This window comes from Empidonax traillii, unplaced genomic scaffold, assembly GCF_003031625.1.
Source record: "Empidonax traillii isolate 1590-97213 ecotype Southwest subspecies unplaced genomic scaffold, ASM303162v1 scaffold1181:size245440, whole genome shotgun sequence".
NCBI lineage: Eukaryota > Metazoa > Chordata > Aves > Passeriformes > Tyrannidae > Empidonax > Empidonax traillii.
Window position 1 is genome coordinate 74,594 of NW_020956374.1, and position 22,434 is coordinate 97,027.

General features: G+C 41.7%; 1 protein-coding gene across 4 annotated transcripts; it reads left to right on the forward strand.

Annotated features, from left to right (window-relative positions):
* The first annotated feature begins 3,911 nt into the window (after positions 1–3,911).
* Positions 3,912–19,292, forward strand: DYRK2 (dual specificity tyrosine phosphorylation regulated kinase 2). 4 transcript variants are annotated; one of them, XM_027905620.1, is made up of 4 exons: positions 3,912–3,951; positions 4,385–4,444; positions 5,184–5,320; positions 13,552–19,292. In XM_027905620.1, the coding sequence occupies exons 2-4, from the start codon at positions 4,390–4,392 to the stop codon at positions 15,151–15,153; spliced, it is 1,794 nt and encodes a 597-aa protein (XP_027761421.1). In that variant the 5' UTR covers positions 3,912–3,951; positions 4,385–4,389; the 3' UTR covers positions 15,154–19,292. The 4 variants fall into 4 exon arrangements, with proteins under 4 accessions (XP_027761421.1, XP_027761424.1, XP_027761423.1 ...); XM_027905623.1 differs by lacking the exons at positions 4,385–4,444; positions 5,184–5,320 and having other exon boundaries at positions 3,913–3,951; XM_027905622.1 differs by lacking the exons at positions 3,912–3,951; positions 5,184–5,320 and having other exon boundaries at positions 4,159–4,444.
* Positions 19,293–22,434: the final 3,142 nt, after the last annotated feature.

The window sequence follows — 22,434 nt, forward strand, 5'->3', positions numbered from 1 at the left end:
ACATTACCAAGTCCACCACTATACCATGTCCCTAAGTGCCATGCACTCCAAGCTCATGATGTTTGAGGAGCCTTGTATTTGCTTTATCTAGAGGTCATTTATGTAAAGCCAAAATAGTTTGCTGTGTCTGTTGAGAATAGTCAGAGCATAACAAGGTGCTGAGCAACTGCTGCAGCCGTCACTGTGGGAGCTCCACAGTGTCATCACTGCAGTTGTGGACATGCATGGCTTCTCAGGAATTCCCTGGTGTCTGACCACACAAGCATATGCTAATACCACAATGGCAGATATGCTGTGTGACTGACCAGCCAGTCTCGCTTGCCCTACAACTACATACCAAAGACCCATATAATTAAACCCCAACCAGCACCCACTTTAGAGAGGTAAATGGACAGGCATAGGAGATCTCACAGTGATGCTAAGGAGGTACAGTGTTCTAACAGGGCAACTAGATATGAACTGGGCCCCAAGGCAGCCTGACAAAACAGACCTCAGCAGCCCCTCACAGTCTGCTTAGAATCTGTCTTGGTCACAAGGGCCCTGACTGAATGGCTCAAGAAACACAGCATGCTCTGTATCACTTTGTATTAGCATATTATCTTCAATAATGCATTTTAATGTACTATGTGGGCAGGAATACTTTTAGACAAAGTTTCACAGATAACATGCTTTATTCTAGACTGTTCTGGTTCTGTTGGGTTTTTTTAATGTATTTTTTCTCATTTAATGGTTGCGATTTCACCACTTCATTTTTACCAGATAGTTGTTAATTTTTATTCTAGAACACTTGGTACAGTTTATCATGGGAGGATGATATCTGTAACAGAACAACCTAAGCCTCTTCCAGACAGCTGTGGCAAGTAGCCTTCTGATTCCATCAGCACTTCCAACTGCTGCCTCTTCACCTTCTTCCTCAGATGCTCTCTATGGTACAGAACCAGTACTGCCTGTGCCCCACTGAGCTGGCACTTTCCAGACTGCAGGCCTTTTTGGGTACCCATATGGAAAGCAAGTTTTCAGGTATTTCTCTTAAAAACAAGTGCTTTGATGACATTATCTTACAAGCCCCTTGCAAGTACCTGCTGGACCTGTTGGATTGGGTCCAGAGGAAGGCCACAAAAATGATGAGAGGAATGGAGTACCTGCTCTGTGAAGACAGGCTGAGAGAACTGGTGGTGTTCAGCCTGGAGAAGAAAAGGCTCCAGGGAAACTTTATTGTGGCCTTTTGATACTTAAAGGGGGCTTATAAGAAAGATGGGGACAAACTTTTTGGTAGGACCTGTTGCGATAAGACAAGAGGTACTGTTTTTCAACTAAAAGGGGGTAGATTTAGACTAGATATGAGTAAGAGATCTTCAGCATAGGTGGTGCCATCAGAGTGGTGGTAGATGCCTCTTCCCTGGAAATATTCAAGATCAGGCTGGACAGGGCTCTGAGCAACCTGATCTTTTTGAAACTGTCCCTGCGTCGGATCAGATGGCCTTTAAAAGTCCCTTCCAACCTAAACTATTCTATAGTTCTAAGTAGTCTGTCACTCATGAACACTCAGTGGATTTGTTTGCAAGAGAGGGAAGACTAATCTTCTATCATTACAGGTTAGTTCACACCTTTGGGTAATAAAAGCTGAGTGAGCAGGAAAAAGGATCAATAAACCCCTAATTCATTTTGCTCTATAATTTCTGAGAACCATACACTTTCTCCTGTCAGATGCTTAATACTTATTTCTGTCCTGGGAACTGAAGTCTGTTGATCTCATCCTGTGTAGCACTGGTCTGGAAAGTGCTGATATGTTCAGTATGGCCAGTATTAGAAAGAAAAAAGTTTTGTGGCCACTCAACAGGACATATTTCAGATTCCAGAGGGTTAGACTTGGCGTGAAAGAATTAACCTTTGCTTTGTCTTTGAGTATTTAGGTTTTGCTTTCTTCTTTTCTTGTATATCTGCCTCTATGATTTTGAAGAGGCTGTTAAAGGCATTGCTATTTACAGCCAATGTATTTTACAATTATATTAGCATGTTCCTCCTCTTTATCAACCTAAATCCTGCATGAAGGTGGCTTTTAAACTGAAGTTGCTTGCGTTATATTCAGAAGGAATCAAGATGGGCTTGCCCTTATCTTGAGTTCCACTTCAGACTCCATCAGGTACTATCTTTGACAGCGGATGCCAGGATGGGTTGCAGATGGAGAAAAAGACAGAGAGAGAGAAAGGCATCCAAACAGGCCCAAGGACACTCTCAGGCTTCAAGATGAATGCTTACAGAGCACACAGATTTAGAAAGAGGACAGGTAGCATGTAATGTGTTCCCGCTGAGTTGAAATAGTTTACTATGTGATAGACTAGCTCCACTTCTTACATAGTATTCACAGCAGTCCAAGAGTGTTGAGTAAACTGTGGAAGGCATAGTGTGGATGATGTACCTGACTGGAAAGGAGTTGAAATAGGACACTTAGTGGGCTTTGTCTGATCTCATTGTTAAGGTGTAACTAACTCCAGGACGTGCATGAAACCATCTGTGACACTGACACTCAGAAAAGGCACATCATTTAAGATGAAGAAATTCTGCAAGCCCTATGAAAAGATAATTGGTATCAATTACAGTTTTTTTTTTATCCAGCTTGAAGGTGAACAAGCCTCTCCCCTCTTCAGACTAAATGAAAAGTATCTTTTTTTTCCATTCCTGAAACATTTAAGATATCTGTGAACACTAATGTTATTGCAGTGTTTGATATTCAGATTTCTTTGATGTGCACGCACAGCTTCTGAAAATGATGAGAAAATACAGAAAGTAATCAGAAAACACCGTTATACACCTGGCAGGCAATGGGAAGGGACATTGGGAGGGTCTGTGGACATCTATGGGGATATTGAAGAAGACAAAGCTTTCTTTCAGCTACAGTGAAGAAAAAGGTGAGTGTGGATGGAAGAAAGTATGATTGTTTCTCTGCATGACAAGAGGGGTTAGGGAAATTGTTTATTTCTTCGTACCAGTACAGGAAATTTCTTTGCTTATGCATGTATCTGTGGCATGAGAAGAGGCAAAGGAATGGATTTTTTTTTTTCTTATCTAGAGGAAAAGGGAAGATTCACTTTTCTGTCTTTTCTATGGAAGGGGATGAAAGGAGGTCTGTCTACATACACATCTACCAGCTGTTTCAAAAAGGAAAATCTGTGAGGTCTGTATGGACTTCAAAGGGGTTGAGCATAGGTAGGACAATTCATTTCAATGCTGTCCCAAGCAGAGCAAATGTTTAGTCATCTATTTTTGGCTGCAGTGACGTTCAAACTGACAAACCAGGAATTCAAAGCATTGTACTCCACTAAGCACGTCGTGCAGTTTGGAAAACAAGGCCAGTACCGCCCCTCGCACTCTCCTTTCTCTCGTTCTAGGCTGAGGCACTTACGCCTCCAGGGCAATCCCAAAACCTTTTTTTACCCCAATACCATTTTTTAAAGTTTTCATCCCTCTACACATTTTAAGTTATTCATCCTTCTTCCTACGAGGCCACCTTTGTCCTTGCTCTCTGACAGAGCGACCCCCGCTGCCTGAGGAGCCGGCGATCCCCCGGCTCTTCTCCTTCCCCACGATTCTCACACACGCCGACTTCCCCGCCGGCATCTCCCCCCTGCCCGTGGCACCCACGGGCGCTGTCGGGGCGGGGGCTGGCCAGGCGGCCTGTGCCCGTCCCTGTCCCTGTGCCCGTGCCTGTCCCTGTCCCTGTGCCCGTGCCTGTCCCTGTCCCTGTGCCTGTCCCTGTCCCTGTGCCCGTCCCTGCCCGGCACAGACATGGCTGTGCCACGGGAGTGACCAACGGCCAGGCGCGCTCCCGGGCCCGGCGCGGCCGTTGTGCGGGCTCGGGGACGCGCGGCCGGCGCGGCCGTTGTGCGGGCGGGGGCACGTGCGGGGCCCGAGGGGAGCCGCGGGCCGCGCCGCCTGCGCGGCGGCGGAGCGGTAGGAAGCGGGAGGGAGCGGCAGGGAGGGACGGAGGGAGGGGACGCGGCCGGCGGGGCGGGGACTGCCGCTCCCGTGCGCTGTTTGTCCCCGCTGCGCCGCGCGAGGAGGCGGGTTCCGGCCGGCCGGCTGCTGCTGCTCCCTTCTCCGTGCGAGGGGACCGGGGCGACCGGGGCGGGGGTGGGGGAGGTGATGAGCTTGGGCCGGGGGCTACGGCGGCGGCCCGGCTGCTGCTGCTGCGGCTGCGGCGGGAGGCGACGGCGGGCCGTTGGAGGGTCTGTCCGGCCGGCCCGCGGCCAGGGGGATGCAGCGCAGGACGTGTCTGGGTCTGGGTGTAGCTGATCGGAGAAGAGAAGCAGACACCGCCCGGAGAGGCCGAGAAGCAGCGGAGGAGAGCCACCCTGACATGCCTTTTCCTCTCCCTCCTCTCCAGCGGCCATGTTAACCAGAAAACCCTCAGCTAGCGCCGCCGCTGGTGCTGCCTACCCAGCCGGTAAGGAGCGACTGGGCCGCCGCGATCGCCACCGCTGGGCCGGGCTGCGGAGGCCCGGCGGAGGGGGGACGGAGGACGGGGGGGGCTCGGGCGCCCTGCGGCTGCCGCCGTAGCTGTGCCGTGTGTGCCGAACAATGATCCACCCCCCCCTCTCGGCAGCCGAGCCCGGGGGGGCCATCGGGGGCTGCGCGCTGGGCTCCGGCGAGCTGCTGTCGTGCGGGGTGGCGAGTTCGTCTCGGGGGAGCAAGTGGTGGGAGGCCGAGAGGAAACACTTGGGGAAACAACCCGGGGAGAACTGGGGGTCGCCGCGAGTGCCAGAGCGGCCGCGTTTGACAAGGGGCAACGGTGCTCGCCTCTGCTTCCCGCTGCAGACTTGTGAACTCCCGGCGGGTCCCCGGCGGCGCCGGGATTTCGCCGGGCCAGACGGCTCGGGGGGGGGCGGGGCGGGCAGCCGTCCAGCCTCGAGGCGTGCTCGGAGCAGAGCCGGCTCGTTCTCCCGGTTAGGCGCCTGCCGGTGGCGGGTTAATCTCGGATGAAGGGTTTAGCCGGGCGAGCATAGCCCGCCCGCGCTATTAGCCGGATCGGTGCGTGTGTGCGCCGCGGCGGTGATTAGCTTTTAATGGCTTCTGCCCGAAGCAAGACAGGCGGCGGTGCCGGCCGAGCGCCGGGGCCGCCGCCGCCTCGACGAGGCCCAAGGGGTCGCCGCTGCCCTCCGCGCTCACCCCTCTGCTCTCCGCAGGCAGGGCAGGGGACAGCGGCCGCCCGCTGCAGTCTTCCCCAGGCACCGGAGCCGGGGTCTCCCGGGCAGGAGCTGGGACCGGCCCTCCATCGCCCCTCGCATTGCCGCCGCTCAGGGCCAGCAACGCCTCCCACACGGTGAGCCCGGGCACGGGGCGGGGGGTGGACGGGGTGCGGGGAGCGGGCGTCTGGCCCCGGGGTTTCGCCGCGCCGTCGTTGCTCGCCGGGTGTGCCCCGTGGAAGGACCGAGCGCTCACGGGCACCCAAGAGGCTCATGGTGCTCGCGTCTCATTTCTGCAGGCTCGGATGAAATGTGCGTGTGTGTGCTGCGAGGCTGGGACCCTGTCACGGCACACACTGCTTTCTCCCGCCCCAGCCCCCTTTCAGTCTGGTTTTGTGTCTCATTTTCAATGATAAATTCGATCTTTCACACTCTCATAGAGGAGCTGTTCTGGTAGATGCATTTTTTGAGATGACATTGTTTTGGCAATGAGGTTAGTCTCTGTGATTTAAGGGTTGCATGAACTGTGGTGAAAAATGAAGATTGCTTTCTTCTTTATATGTCTGATTAGCTCGGGCCGATCACAGTCTCTTCCCTAGAAATAGCTATCGCTGTGCTCAGGGACAATGATTGGATGAATCTACTTTTATTGCTGCAATGGTTTACCTATAAAGAAATAACCACTGATGACATGAAAAGGATGTTGTTTTCTGGTTCTGTGGTACCTCATATTGTCTCCCACTCCTAGTTAATCTACTAGGAATGAAACTTCCCAAGTATGCCACTATATATGGATAAGAGAAGATATCTCTGTCCTGAAGGCATGACAGAGTAGAGAGAGAGGGGTCTCTATGCTGTCATGTTAACACTAAATATCTGAAATTTTTCTTGCATACATTTCCTTTTAAATTATGAAACATTTCATACTGACCCTGAAAGGCATTGATGGCATACTTTTCATAGAATTAATGAGTTGTTCGTGGAAGCTCACATACTATCTTTGCAAACATATGGCAGAGCTTTAAATGGTAATGTGACTATGGGCTCGTGAAAGGTAAAACTATGCATTTAGATATTAGTGTTCCAGTGACTTTCCATATAGCTTCTGGGGTAAAAGGATCTTATTCAAGTCTGTTTATAAAAAGAATTGGCTTAAATTAAAAAAAATTCAGTATATGTTTGATATTCTCAAAAGGAATGATGAGTGGTCTGCAAATTCAGGGTGGAGCTGCATGCTTGAAATCGACATCATTGTATATTTATGTAGATAGGGTGTATGTCTGAATTGTTCATTACTATGAAAGGCCAATTTTTTCATATTTGTATACCAGTTAAGTGCTGCTTGATTTTAGAGTTGGGACAACAGCTTAGGGTTTTTTTTAATAAAATTCTAAAAGAGGGAATGTAGTATAAACAGCCTGGACCCCAGTCATGGAAGTGCATTTACAGTAGGGCCCACAAATATCAGGGGCTCACATGGAACAGAGCCCAGATGTAATTTAGGATTTGTGAAAGTGTCATGGTCTAGCTATTTATCTGTGACTACTTTCTAATTTTGGAAGTACAGAATTTTGATATTTTTATACATAGATTTTTGTGTATGTGTATTATATAGTGTCTGTGCATAAATAGATACATATGTAATGATAAAGTCCATATGAAAGCATTCAAGGGGTGTTCAAGTGTTATATTTCTGTCTCTCAAGTATTTTTATAAGTACATTATTTTGTATGGATGGATATGTTTATATATAGCATTTATGTGTATGTATATACATAGAGATGAAATAATTATGGAAGCACATGGGATGCTCAAGCATTGTATGACTGTGCTTCATATCCCTCTAGACTCTGACTGTTCCAAACTCTGCCTTGCCTTTGTGATTACAGGGCCTACTCTTCAGTATTTATTTAGCCTTGGGTGCTATTCGGAAGTACCTCAGACTGGCTTTCTGAATTTCATAGGTGGTTATTTTGTGGTTGGCTAACATAACTTTTTGTGGTAAGGATCAGATATGACATCAGAATGCTGGATTTTACCCTAAAAAAAACTGGGCAGTATCTGTTATGTGATCTTACTGTAAACTTTGTCCTACTGACCTCATCTGGCACTGACAGATTGAAACCATTGGTTTTACATCCCACCACTTCCTCCATTCAGACCTATTTGAAATGAAACATTTCAGGTTTCTTAAATGATTTTCCTTCTTTATGTGCACTTGCTTATTCTCTTTTCATCTCTGTTGTATCTATGTGACTTCTCTAATAGCTAAAAATTGAGTATTTGTGTTTCAAACTTCCAGAAGGTACAGTGTGCTTAAATGGGTGAAGTTGTTGGTATTTGGGTATAAGCATGTGCATTGTGCATTGTGTGTGTACTAGTTGTGAAGAGGAACTGAGATTGAGAGTATGTTTTGTTTAAGCTGAAGAGTTTTTCTTTTAATTCATACAGAGAAGAAATCCATATTCTTTGCAGTAGAGAGTTGTGTCATCTAGCCTCTAGTGATACCATGGTATTCTAGTTTAAAGTGAAATTTCATTGTTTGGTAGATTATAGTAGCATAAGTGGAAGGGGGGGAATATGCTGTTTTACACAGGCTTCATAAAATAGGACAGAGGTTTTGGCTGCAATCTCTGCAAACCCAGCACCCTTTGTTGCTAAGCAGGAGGTTGTGTGCTGTACCAAGGAAAGGTTTTGTTTATTTTTTTTTTAAATCTAGCTTCATCCTAGGCTTATTTATGTCTGCTTCCATCCTTGACTATCTTTTTTACCTTATGGTTGAAAACATGAACTTATTTCCAACACGTCATCCTCTTCATTTTCTTCTCCAAAGTCATTGCTTTCTCTGTTGAGGGCTTTCTCTGTTGAGGGCTTAAGTTCCTGCCTTGATGACTGGAACCTTTTCCCATTCATTCTCTCCTGTTTCACTGTGGTGTTCTTACATCCATTTGACATGCTGCAGTAGAGATTATCTTGCTTGCCTGCTGCTCTGCTTGTGTAAATCCCCACCCGTCTGTGAGTCCCTCTCCCAAACTTGTCTCTGTCTTCTGCCTACCTCCATCTCTGTTCTTTCTCACTTGGCATGTATCCCTGCATTCTGCACTCTTGCTGTTTCTCTTGCAGTAAAGCAGTATTAATGATTTTATCCTCCACTCTAGTACTGTAACAACAGCCCATTTACAGTGCATGATTCAGTTCCCTCCCTCTTCAAGCCTTTTCTAAGATTTCTGTACAGCAAGCCTATTTTCTTTTGCTCTTTCATATACTTTTGCATCAGTCATTCAGTATTAATCTTAATTTTTTAAAATTTAATTTTTAAAAATTAATTTTTGTTATAATGGAACAGATTCCTGAACTCTGTTAACATGAGGATCTGGTAGGTCACATGCTGCACATCTTTATTGTGGGCATCTGCTTTAAAGGAGGTAAAACCAAAGCAAATACCTTCCTGTTGTGGTATTTTCATGTATTAAATTGCAACAGAAATGCTGTCACATTAGGTGAAATAACTATGCAGTCACAACCTGGATTTCACTCTGTCTAGTTTCCTTTGGGTATTTCTCCTTCTATGTAAAGCTTGTATCTAGGGGGAATACGAAGCTATCTTACCTTTTAAGGATGAGGGGGGTGGGCAGGGAGTCTCTGAAATTTATGCTCAAACGATTGGTGACTGTGCTTCTGGGGACTGCAGTACATCTGGGCACATCTCTCATATTTGTGTATTTCAGCTTACTTGCATTGTCTGTCCTTTGGGGTTTCATCATGTGTAATAAGTGCAGGGTGTCCCAAAAGTATTCAAACTCAACTGCACCCTTGGAGTCCTAACAGGATGAAAAAAAAAATTAAGAATTGGTATCACTCTTGAACCATAGTTCTGTCTGTGAACATATTTGCTATATAAAGTTTACTTTTCAAAAAAATGAGCTTATATGGACCAGATAGAACAACAGCAAAAAATCCAAATGTTGCAGTTTTTTCTACAGCTCTTGCTGAGCCACAAACTCAACACGGGCTTAATCTTTTTTGGTGTATACAACTCATACTCATAATAAAACCATTATGATAATCCAGCATTATTATGGTACTAATTAGCAAGTATTTTTAGTTCTGAACAGAGGAATGCTGTTGAATTAGTTTATCAAGGAAAAAGAAGGCCTTTTGTAAATTTCAGGCTATAATCAGCAAAATAGGCAGTGAAGCACGCTACAACTGATACCATATGCCTCTAGTGTGTGAGACATAGTAGGGCTGAAACTGGCACGCCCAGAAATGCTGTAAAGAGAGGGGTATAGAGTGTAACAATTATTCTTTAATTAAGTTACTGCTTTAGAACACTCTTTCTCCCTTTTTCTCATCTATGCAAAATAGTAGCAGATTATTCCTGTGCAGTGTTTCAACAGGCCATCGTGATGGCTTTATTATTAAGATTTATTTTATTTTAGATTCTGATTGACAGCAAAATCTTTTTTTCCTCTGGTTTTGCTCAAAATAAAATGATAATATATAGCTGAATCATGGTTCTACCTTGGATAGTTTTATAGGGTGCTAATAATCACAGCAAGAGACTGTTACGAAGATGGAATGTGATACAATTACATAATATTTTAATCCTTTTAAAGTTGATAAGAGGTATATGCTCCAGTAGTGTTCAGTCTTATAGTCTTTAGAAGGTCTTGAAACAGACCAGTGCATTGGCTGAGTGTTACTGCAAAGGAATTGTCGATGGGTTTGCCTTCTTATTAGCAAGGTGGACTCATCTTTATGCTACTTCTGTGTTGTTACAGGTTTGTAGTCTAAGTATAGTAAGTTACTGTTCTGTCTCTAAACCCCTTTGCGAAGACAAAGCAAAAAAACCAAACCCCAAGTACTCCCACCCCTCAAATAAAAATTTGGGGGTTTGTTTATTTATTGATTATAGTTTAAGATATAGTTTTGTTTTCCTTGGTGTATCTATTTCAAAGATTAGGTGAATGTTTTTAGCATAGTCATCAGCTTCCATAAACTGAACAAACCAAAGTTAAATTGTAACATCAGTGTTGAAATTATGAAAAACTATTGAGAAGGGAAAAAAAGTTTCCATTGTAACACTTGCTGTTATGTAATTGATGTTGCCAGAAGATTCAGGAAGATGAGTTCTTTGAGTTAAAGCTTACCTGTTATTTCAGTATGTTTTATAGACAGATGTGTCCATCAGTTTTTGAAGATGTGTGCTACAAAAACATGTAAATCTTAGAAGGTGTGGATGGGTTTGAGCACAGGCAGTACAGTATATAATAAGTGCTCCCAGGTGGTCAGCTGTGTAGGTTGTTGGTTCTGCAGAAGCAAAATAGGAACGTGTTGTAGACCTCTCAGCCTTATGGTTTTGGTTGAAAAGCTTCTGTGTAGTGAGAACAGTTTGGTACTGGACTAAGAAGACTTTAGTCCTTTGTAGCTTCCCAAGCCCATTAGTTGTGGTTCAGGAACTTATAGTATCACTGGTGAAGCCTATGGAGCTTGTAAGTAGTGCAAGCCTGAACTTGACAGCAATCTCAGACACTCAGTAGCCAGAAGTAGATAGGCAGAGCCAAGGGGTGGTGCAAATCCAACCGTCATCCAGCTTGAAAATAGAAGATGTGGTGATTCTTGTGCAGGTAGTTCCTCTGAGATGAGGAACGTCCATTTTTCGTACTGACTTTGTGGTTGTGATTTGTCTAATAGCTCTGAAACTCCTCTCAGACTTTTTGAAAGAGGAGTGAGCTCTCTTCTTCCCCACAACTTTTGGAATAGAGTCTGTGCTAGTGTGGTGTCTTTTATTCCACGAAGAAAAACAGTGCTACTGTCTGCATTTGCATTCCCAAGCAGCAGCTGACTGAAACTGGCAAAACTGGTCACTTTGGGTTGAAGTTGGGATAATGCTGGTGATTTCATTCTGCTGCTTAAAGAAAAAGAGCCAACCTGTCAGCAGCAAAAGAAACCATGAGACTGCCTGAAGGTGCAGGAAGCAGAGCTACATGATTTACGCTTTAGAATGTGTTTGCAAACACACAAGCCTTGAAGAATTTCTCAGTACATATATTGACATAAACAGTGCTTAGGAAGGGTAGAAGATAGTTAACTCCGAGAACAGGTAACTTGAGAGAAAAAAAATTAATTCAAGATGTGAGCTGTGGCAATGAGTACTTGGATTAAGAAATTCTTAAAGATGGTTTTCTCTGGTATACTCTTTCTACTCATTGTCTTCATCAGTGTTGTCTACTCCCAGTTTGTGCAGATATGTTCTGCTTTGTTGTTCAACTGGTGCTGCAGAAGAAATGTTTGTACCTGGAATTTCCTAGCTTGAGTCCTTGTACAATTATATGGTTACTCTGCTGCTTCATTATGCCTTTCTTACACAGTTCTGCAATGCTGCACATGCTAAACTTCTGACATCTTAGTAAACTAGATCTGGTTCTGAGATGGGTGATTTAGCAGCTCTTGGGGCCGATTTTTTTTCTTTGCAGTAACTGCTGTTCATATAGAGGATCAGGGAAACCTTCAGGAAACTACTACTGCAGTGCACCTCAAACTTGACCTGAAGGATTGCCTGTAGGCATGATAAGCTGATTAAGTCCTCTTGATGATTTAATTTCTCGTGCTTTTGAGACATCAAACTAGGAAGGGGATTCTTGTTGATTTCCTATACGTCTTCACTGTGCTTAAATGTTACAAACATCTTTGCTCTGAAGTGTGATTGTGTGGCAGTGCTTTTCTGTGAGGTTGATCAAATTCTATAGTGTGAGCCTAAATTTCTCTGCAAACAGACATACACGGTGAAATTTCAATGATGAACTAAAATGAACCAGTTATTCAGTATGAGTCAAAATGGAATCAGAAGAGCAGTGAACGTGACAGCAGCAATCCCTGAGAACACATGTTCTTATATTATGTGTTTCAGAGCTGCAGATTTCAAAATATTGTCCAGAGGTGAAGCCGGTGTCCAGCTGGCAAGTCTTTGGGAACAAGTTACTGAATTTGCAAAACCAGACTTTTGCCATATCAAACTGATGCCTTAACAGAAGCACAAAGTATGCTGGAGTCTGTGTTGCATGGCCGGGTTGTTTTCTCATTAGAAAGCACTTCTGCTGTTGCAGCACAGATTTCATTGCCTTATATTACAGCACACAACTGTCATATTCTGATTCATTTCAGCAACCTTAAGTGAATGGGGAATGTGTTATCCTTAGCTGTCTACTAAAAATAAGGTTCAGTTGAAAAGTGCTCACAGTCGTGGCTTGATATCTGTCTGACATATCAGTGAACTTTTCGTTAGTAATTTGGCATAAATATTAAGACCGGTGAATCAGCTCGAGAGACAGCAGGGGAATTCTTCCCACATTTGTATAAGACCAGACATAAGACAAATTAATTATCCTCTACTTTAGAGCAAATGAGGAATTCTAAGGACAGCTATTTTAATAGCACCTATATACTTGTAAATTTCTTGTTTCTCCTTAAAAATAACAGGTTTAGTTCAATATTTGTTTGTTTGCTTGAAAATGCTTAATACTTCCATTTATTCTCTTGTTAACACTGTCAAGAACGAATGTAATTTCTAAAATCAACTAATGGTTTTTTCCCATTCCTTTAAAATCAAGTTACTTGTATGTTCCTCAAGGCAAAGATTTTCTTTCTACTCAAGTGTGCATCAGACCTCAAATCTCAGTTAAAAGTTATTGTAAGACTGTTTTGGGAAAGTGCTAAACGCTATGCTTATTCTTCATTGATAGGAATGTTTTGCTGAATCGTGACTGTCTCAATTGCAAGCCGTAAATGACATCTCTTGAACTTCAGAAATGATCTTTTTCTCTTTGTCCATGTCACAGGACATTCCTTATTGCTTAAAAATATATCTGGAACTTTTGATATACAGCAAATTTAGGGACAAGTTAAAATCCTGATTTCTGAGAACAGGTGGCTGGGAAAGCCTTAGCCATGTAAGTTCTAGCAGGCATTATATCTTGATCTCCAGAGTGGGTAAAATGGATACTATTTTCTACAAAGTCTGATGTCCCTCAAGTGTGCATCTTAACGTTACAGGACTGCTGCCTTGAAAATTCCTTGGAGAAATTGTTAGCTTATCGTGGTAGCGCATTTGTGATTGCCTTGTTGAAAACGTTTTGGAGAGTCAAGAAAATAGCATCTGAGAAACAAGGATTGTGAATTTTGATAGCATCCAGCACTATCACACTATATGTGCTATATTTCTTAGATTGTCTGCAAACAACTGACTTCTAAGAAAATACTTCATTTTGAGATTATTTAGGCAGAATGGTGAGTTGCAGAATGAATGTTGAAGCATAGAGCTCATGCCTTTCTTGTTAACTGGGTATGTATTTATTTTTGATTCTAGGTTGGAGGCAGTAAGCACACAATGAATGAGCACCTCCATGTTGGTAGCCATGGACAAATCCAGGTTCAGCAGCTCTTTGAAGATAATAGTAACAAGAGGACGGTTCTGACAACACAGCCAAATGGGCTTACAACGCTAGGCAAATCTGGATTGCCAGTGGTTCAGGACAGACAGTCAGAGAGTGCTCACAGACGACAAGGAAGCTCCAGCTCTTTAAAATCTACTGATGGAACAGGCAAGGTGAAAGCCTCTGTTATCACACCAGAGCAGGCAATGAAGCAATACATGCAAAAATTAACAGCTTTTGAGCATCATGAGATTTTTAGCTACCCTGAAATATACTTCTTGGGTCCAAATGCAAAGAAGCGGCAAGGCGTGATTGGTGGTTCGAACAATTGTGGGTATGATGACGACCAAGGGTCTTACATACAAGTACCCCATGATCATATTGCATACAGGTATGAAGTCCTGAAAGTTATAGGGAAAGGAAGCTTTGGGCAGGTGGTGAAGGCCTACGATCACAAGATGCATCAGCATGTGGCACTAAAAATGGTGAGAAATGAAAAACGTTTCCACCGCCAAGCTGCGGAAGAAATTAAGATCCTGGAACATCTCCGGAAACAAGATAAGGATAACAACATGAATGTTATTCATATGTTGGAAAACTTCACATTCCGCAGCCATATCTGCATGACATTTGAGTTGCTGAGCATGAACCTTTATGAATTAATAAAGAAAAACAAGTTTCAGGGCTTTAGCCTGCCTTTAGTTCGCAAGTTTGCCCACTCAATTTTACAGTGCTTGGATGCTTTGCACAAAAACAGAATCATTCACTGTGACCTTAAACCTGAGAACATTCTGTTGAAGCAACAAGGTAGAAGTGGTATTAAAGTGATTGATTTTGGCTCAAGTTGTTACGACCATCAGCGTGTCTACACTTACATTCAGTCACGGTTTTATCGTGCACCTGAAGTCATCCTTGGTGCTCGTTATGGGATGCCCATAGATATGTGGAGCTTGGGCTGTATCCTAGCAGAGCTTCTGACTGGTTATCCACTTTTACCTGGAGAAGATGAAGGAGACCAACTGGCTTGTATGATTGAACTATTGGGCATGCCTTCTCCAAAACTCTTAGATGCATCCAAGCGAGCCAAAAACTTTGTGAGCTCTAAGGGTTATCCCCGCTACTGCAGCATTACAACCTTGTCTGATGGCTCTGTAATACTTAACGGTGGACGCTCTCGGAGGGGAAAACTGCGTGGCCCACCAGAGAGCAGAGAATGGAGTAATGCATTAAAGGGATGTGATGATCCCCTCTTCCTTGACTTCTTAAAACAGTGTTTAGAATGGGATCCTGCTATCCGTATGACACCCAGCCAGGCTTTGCGGCATCCCTGGCTAAGGAGACGGTTGCCAAAACCTCCAGCTGGGGAAAAGGCCTCAGCAAAGAGAATTACAGAGAGCACTGGTGCTATAACATCAATTTCCAAGTTACCTCCGACATCAAGCTCAGCTTCAAAACTGAGGACTAATTTGGCACAGATGACAGATGCCAATGGGAATATTCAGCAAAGAACAGTGTTGCCAAAACTCGTTAGCTGAGTTTGAAAACCCAATGCTGTTAATATGAGAAATACAATGTGGCTGAGCCTTATTTGTATGAAAAATTAGCTCAGATATACATTTTTATTTGCTCAATAAATCTATTCATTTGTATCTTTCAGCACTCATTTTAAATGTAAGAAATGTTAATTTGTTTTTATAAAAACACGGGGACAATGCTTTAAGTTTTTATACTTATTTTTTAAAATGTTTGTCTTCTACAGTACAATTAGCCTTACTGTAACTAGTGTGACACAGTAATAAACATCAGTGGCAGGCCACTGGTTACAACATGACTGTCATGCATTGCAGAGTGATATCAAAGGTATTAACCTTTCTCTTCCATGACTCATTAGTTTTCACCTGGGGTAAATTTGGAAGACTACCTTTTGGATTTTATGGGTTTGGTCTTGATTCTGTGAACACTTACACCTATGACTGACTGGACTCCAGGGAGAACACTCCAAGAATACAGTTAAGCACTTGTAAACTTGTCATTTGAAGTGGAGCCATAGCATGTTACATTGTCATTTTCTGTGTGGTAGCCCAGAGAAAGTAGTGGTATCACTAATGATACCATCACCTCCCGTGTAATGCTTTCTCTATTCAAAAGTAATGAGCTTTGATTAAAATGAACATTTAAATATATTGCAAAAAATAAGAATGCCAGGGCTAAGATGACTGTCTTAACTTGCATGCCATGTGGTACAGTAAGAGGAATGGGCAGCCTTGGAAAGCATGAAGATGGCAGTGTGTCTGTTCCTCTGAATTTGAAAGTGACAGATGAGTTGGTAAAGCAAAATGTTCTGGACTTCATTTCAGGTCTATAACGTTGAGCATTCTCCATTCTCACTGAGGTTCACATTTTTTTTTTTTCTTTCTTCTCTTCTGTTTTCTTCTGATGTACAGCTTGGTCTCCCAGAATCACATAGGCAGAAGTACTCATTCTGTCAGTTTTATACTGTAACTTCCAGACTGTTATACTACATGTATTTCAAGATTGCTTTTACTTCTTCTGACAGTGTTTGAGTGACTGTGAATTCTCTGGTACATTTACACTTCAGATCAAATCTACATGTAGGGGCAAACACAATGTTACAACATTGCTCCCTGTAGGGGAGTACTTCACCTTAGACAGCTTAACTGTAGAGGGAAAGATCCTCAGTGGAAAGCTTTTAAGTTGAAAGACACCATCCTGGATACTTTCTAATATGGGAGAATTATCAAAAGAAAGTTGAATGCTTGGAATTTGATTTAATCTTTGGCATCTGTAGCTGAAAATTAACTTTGAAAGAACAGTTAGAGATATGTGTAGATTTGTTTGTGTGTGTGTGTGCTAATGCTTGGTTTTTCTTTCTTTTAACTGCATTCATGGAAGAAAGATGAACTTTACTGGGGAATAGTATCTAGACCTATGAAAGAAGTATTCACACGTTGTAGCATGTTTTCAACAGGAACAGTTCGAAATCTGAGATCAGTATTTTAATACGTACAATGGCTGTGGTCTACACTGGATGTATAAAATATATGAAAAGGGAATTTTAAATGAAGTAGAACGTAATCTAGAAGGGTTTATGGATGTTAAAACAAGACATACTAGAATGGATTGCATTAAATGTCAGTAACTTTGCTTATAAACAACATCTATATGCACATATTTTACTGAGTTACTTGTACAAATTATGAAATATACTTAAAGCATGGTCCCCTGAGAGGCCAAGAAAGTTTCCGGTTAAGTTCTCCTTCATATTCGTTAATTTACCACTTACAGATTCATTTTTGTTTGTTTGTTGATTTGTTTTATTTGTAATTTAATGTAAGACTGGGGGAGGGATATAAGGACAGAATGACAGAATTCTCAGGAAACATATCGCTGAACTTCTTGCCAAAAAGTCAACACCTAAAGAAGCTCCAAAAATAATTTCTGAGTAGAGGATGGTATTTGTTGATTGATAACTGTAAAAATTAGACCGTCAATCAACCATTTTTGTTACTTTTTTAAATAGATAATTTCCTGCCTCTAGTCAAATTAAATTATTTAGTGTTAAATGTTCACAACTTTATACAATGTGTGTAAGTGCAATATGTAAACATGTATGAAATCATGTTAAAAAGGAAATATAATAATACAGCTAAGAGAAGTGGATTTTAGAATATGAATACCCAGTAAATTATGGTCAGTAAATTCTAAGTCTGGAAAAGAGATATATTAATTCTCATGTAAAATTAACTGACTCTCTTGACTGTGGGAATACAAGACTGTGTATTTTTCTACAGTAACAGGGAATTTTTACTTTCTCCACCACCTACTTGGCTTTACCACTCCTTTCTACCTTAACTCTTCCTGCAGAAGTTAGGAAATAGGGATGCTGATGTTGAGTGAAAGAAGAATCACCTCCCTTAATATATTTTAAAGGAGATATTGGTACATGTTCCTGCCTTTCATGGCAACTTAAGGTGAAAATATTCATAATATTCATGGATCATTAATGCGCTACAACCACTAAATTTTCTTTTTCATGTAACCTGTTCTTAATGCCAATAATGCATTTATGATCCACCTTGGTCGTAAATGCTACCGGAAACCTAAAGGCCAAAATAGAGTATGCAGAGCTATTTTTTTAACCCAAATACAGTGGAACTTTCTCTATGCTAAAGGAGCAGCTACATCATGGTTTTTATGTGATGCGGCTGCTTTTTATTGTAGCTTATTTATACCCCTAAAAAAGGAGTGGGGGAGGACATTGCCTCTTCTTTGATGTGGTTTTATTCTAAGGGCTCTGATAATTAGGCTGATAGAAGTTGGCTTGGAAACAGTGCTTAGTCTCACATGTTACCATTGTCTAGGGATGTCTGAGCTATTTTCAGATTTAGTAATAGCACAGTGTTGTCTTTGGTTGCAGTCTCACTTGGTTCAGTTTCTTGCACCACTAGTGTGTTCATTACCGCTTAAGTGTGTTGGAACAAGAGAGTGATGCAAGATATGTAGATTAAGGATAGAGGATGGATTGTGCCCTTGGTGTTAACAATGTGCCTTTTGTTACAAATGCCATGTTGTAGGGCATGCATCTTGGCCTCTTTAACCCTTGAAATACTGGTTAGTAGAGATGAAATCTATTTTTAAGTGCTATACCTGTCTTAAAACATCCTGTAGATGATCCAGGCCTTAATAGAAACAATAAGGCAATCACACTGCTTGGGTGGAAAGGAAACTGTTCTTGTAGTATGTCTCATTAAGGGGTTAAAGATGGTCCTTCCTCTTTGGTTGTACTTTAACATCAAATTAATTTTTTTTTAATAAGTTTTTGTTATAGTGATACTAGACAGAAATCAACTGTATTTGTAAAAATTTACCTCAAACTCTTTAGTTTTATAGTGTGATTTAATCCCAGGGCATTTGGTATGAACCAAAGTGCATTCCTTTTATATGTGCCTGGCTCTTATAAAGGTGGCCAGGGATTTTTACAATTTGGGTGCAAGGCACTTAAGCCACTTTTAACTTGGTGGGTGGTTTGGAGTTATAAAGGACTTCATGGGAATGTTGAAAACACTTAAGACATAAGTAGCATCGGGCAATATTAGAATCTTTAGAAAAGGGTGTGCATTATTTAATGCTCTCCATTTGTTAGTATTTTTTTCCCATCAGTAATATTTGGGATAAGTAGAAAAAGAACTCTTTTCTCAGTCAGCAAAGATTAGAATATTGCCCAGTATAATGCTATGGTAGCATTTAAATAAAATAACATTTGTGAATTATTGTTTCTAGGGGCTTGTACATCTCTGCTACAAATTGTAATTACTCAGTTCAACTGCTACAACTACGTCTAAGCTTGGGTTTTTATTGGGCAACGACTTAGACACGTGACTGTAATATGCTGCAACTGTGTGTACTGAAAACATGTGAAAAATGATTGAATGTGGACTGTGTATATATTTATGTATAATTTTCTGTGAGATGCTGCTGTTGCCACTTAACATTAAAGATGTTGTAGTGGGTTTTAATCCTAGTGGCCAGTTTTATGATACTGTATGTATTGTACAGCTGATGACAGGAGTTAAGACTGTTCTAGTGAATATTTGTTACATTTTACTGTTGTGGCCAGAGATCATTTCAGAATAAAATTTTATGTCCTACTTTACTTCTCTCCACTGTACTTTGGTTATTTTTTTGGTTGTAAATAGAGCCCTTGGAGTGCTGACATTTCTTAAAAGTGGAAAGGCCTTCTCCTAGCCCACTGTAGTCAGGGGTAGCAGTGCCTTTGCCCGCCAGCCTGCTTACTGGTGTCTGTATATAGTAATTACTCGTTGCTGGAGGGTGACTTTTCTGGTGCTTTATGTGTCTTGACAGTCTTGAATATTGCCCAAAGGTTGCTTTTACCCTGAGGTTTCTGAAGTTCTTCTCAGGGCTTAGTAATGTATTTTGTATTTTTATTTGCCCCATGTTTGAGAGCAAACATCTTTGGCAGGAGTTTTGCAGGCATGGGTGTTCTAATGTTTTTTACCTGTTTTTGAAAGGTTTTTAAAATAGCAATATATCTGATTTTATAAGAAATCTGATTGAGAAAGGTGAAGTCTGTGTTCTTTTTTTAAAAACTGTTTGTTAAAACAACTTGTTTTAAAACAAATTTCTGCACTGATATTTGTGTCAGACTGAGCTTTCAGATTTTGTCAGAAGTCCCAGGATGGTGAGAACGTACTAAACAAAGTTGTTAGGCTAGATTGAGCTAAATTCTTTTCACAAATACATCCAGAGTAATTTCACTGTCTTGTGAGTGATTGGCCATATTCTCTGCTTGGTATTGTCCATGTATGCCTAGAGCAGTTCCACTGGAAAGCTTCCTGATTAAGGTGAACCCAGGCTGAAATCAAGGGATTTTAATTACATTTTAGTGTTGTCTATTCAGCATAGCTGGGAGATCACAGAGCACCAACCCAATCAATATTAAATACAGATAAACACAGTTTACAGCCTTAAAGAGCAGCCAGCCAAAAGTTTCAGCTTTGTGGCCTATTTTTTAATGACTATGTTCTGAGGACAAAGGCCTTTTTCTTGTTTGGTTTTTTTTTTTTTGCTAGTTAGCTATTTAAGGGATTTCTTTTCCTTCTGATCTGTCTCTCACCATCTTCTCCACTCATCTATCCCTCTTGCCAACTCCTGCACACTTTTGTCACACCTGTTTTTCATTTGAAGAAGGATTGGGGCCATGTCACCTGATTCCAGCTGACTGGAAGTTGGCTTTTGGCCTGTGCTATTTACTGAGACTCTCAATCTGGCGGTGAATGTGTGTTGCCCTCTGCCAGCTGTATAATGTCTTAAGAGCTGAGATCCATGTCTATAATGAGGCCCTTGGTATTCCATCATAAAAGTCTGTAGTTGCTGTTATCTCAACAGTGCTTCCTTTTGTGAGATAATGCATCTCTTGTTTTTATAATGGTGATCAATATTGTGCTATTCACTTATAGATGCTGCTACTTTTCTTAAAAATATGGTCTTGTCCCATTTTTTAAAGATCTGCTTATTGAAAATCCAACATGACTTTTACACTTGCTCGGAACTTGAGAAATGAAAAGGTAGATCCCATGGAATGTATCTTTTTAGGTCTACGAGTTGCTATGTAGAGGGGGGAAAAAAAGCACCTGTAGTACAAATAGGGCTACGTTTCAGGTAAGCATGATCTTTCCTGGGTTCAGTGAAGGTTTAAGAATTCCAACAGTATTGGGTTGAGATTGGGAAAATCTTAAATGCGTCTCAGTATCTGAAACCATTGATAGCCTGTTATTTAAGAGGAAAAACATCTTTGAGAGCCTGTCATTTTAAACTCTATGCTAATAATTGAAGGAAAACATTAAAGAGTCTTCTGTAGCTAGAACTTTAAAAACATTATTGTAGATTTCTTTTTAAAATGTGATTTGTAGGGCTCTTACACTGCTAGCATGATCTTGTGTTGTATATTTTATTGTTCCTGAGAGGAAGAATATTCCTTGTCTTTTTCTTGAGTATGTGGTACTAGACATCTCCCAGCCTTCAGATACGCTATAGCAGAGTAAAAATGTCATTGGTAGAACTGGTTTCTGTTCCTTTGCAGAAATCCTCTGCAGCTCTTGGAACTGGGGTTTCTCTGTGTCATTTTCCCTGTTTGGTTTTGTCTGTTGTTTGTTTGCTTGTTCATTTGTTTGTTTTCAAGAAGTGCTTTCCAGCCTCTGGCTGTGGTGAGTCTTGGATCTCTGCCAACTGTTGAGCACTTTGGGATAGGGAATACTGCAAAAACAATGTTTCTTTAGCTTTTTCCCCAGCAAGAAGCAGAAAGGCTAGGTCAGTATCAAACTCCGAAGACAGAATGTGCATTCAGCTCCAGGTGCTGGGTCGCAGTCTCCACACCAGCCATTAACCTTGTTTAGCTTCTGCATGAGGTTCAGCAGAAATGCAGGGTGCTGCAGAATGAAATGGCTTGTGTTCATCAGTGTGAGGGGGAAAAAGAGACTACAGTAGAAGGTCATGACATCTGTTTTGAGAAAATTCAGGATATAGATGGAGCTAGGAAAGGTTCTGCTGAGAAAATCTTGGTTGAGAACTCTGCATAACACCTGGGATGTGGCAAATACCATGTCCTTGCTAAGAGAATGGGAAACATTTTCCCTGTTTTGTAGACTGTGTTTTCATTTTTTCAGTTTTGGTTATCTGCAGACTGCACATGACTGTGCATACTTCACATACCTAAAGATACTGTCTAGAGCAGCTGGAAACAGTGAGATTATTACTTCCTAACTAACATTGGCACTGGAAAATCCAAAGGTTCTCACTCAGAGACTGACTCGACAGTGCTCTGTGCATAGCACGCATGGAGTCCATTTAAAGCTGTCTAAATGCAAAGCATTGCAGTGAAGTGTTAAATCTCGACTGAACATAGTATGTGTGAGAAATGTCTGCCAAACAGAAAATAAATTGACAATTCTTTTATAAAGACTTTTGAGCAGTTTTCAAGTGTATTGCAGATTTAAGGCAACCTCTTTAATAAAAATGGTCTGGATAAAGAGATAATATTTTTAGTTCAGCTTCAATGTGGCAGTAAAAATTCCACATTTATTTTTTTCCCCCCAAGTGTGTGGGGTTCTTGCAGATCCTACAAATATACTTTGCTCAAACCATCTAGATATAGAGATCTACTGTAATGTCTCCTAAGGGATAAGCAGGACCTAAAATTAAGGAATATGCATGTGTATGCAACATATGTATATATAGGTATGTATGTGTGTACGTATACATGATTCTTTGAAAAACAA

Bases quoted from the DNA above. Each gene is read 5' to 3' on its own strand.
- DYRK2 (XM_027905620.1), top strand. From the start codon at position 4,390: ATGTTAACCAGAAAACCCTCAGCTAGCGCCGCCGCTGGTGCTGCCTAC. The intron at 4,445-5,183 runs GTAAGGAGCGAC...TGCTCTCCGCAG, and splicing joins TGGTGCTGCCTACCCAGCCG to GCAGGGCAGGGGACAGCGGC. The intron at 5,321-13,551 runs GTGAGCCCGGGC...TTTTGATTCTAG, and splicing joins CCAGCAACGCCTCCCACACG to GTTGGAGGCAGTAAGCACAC.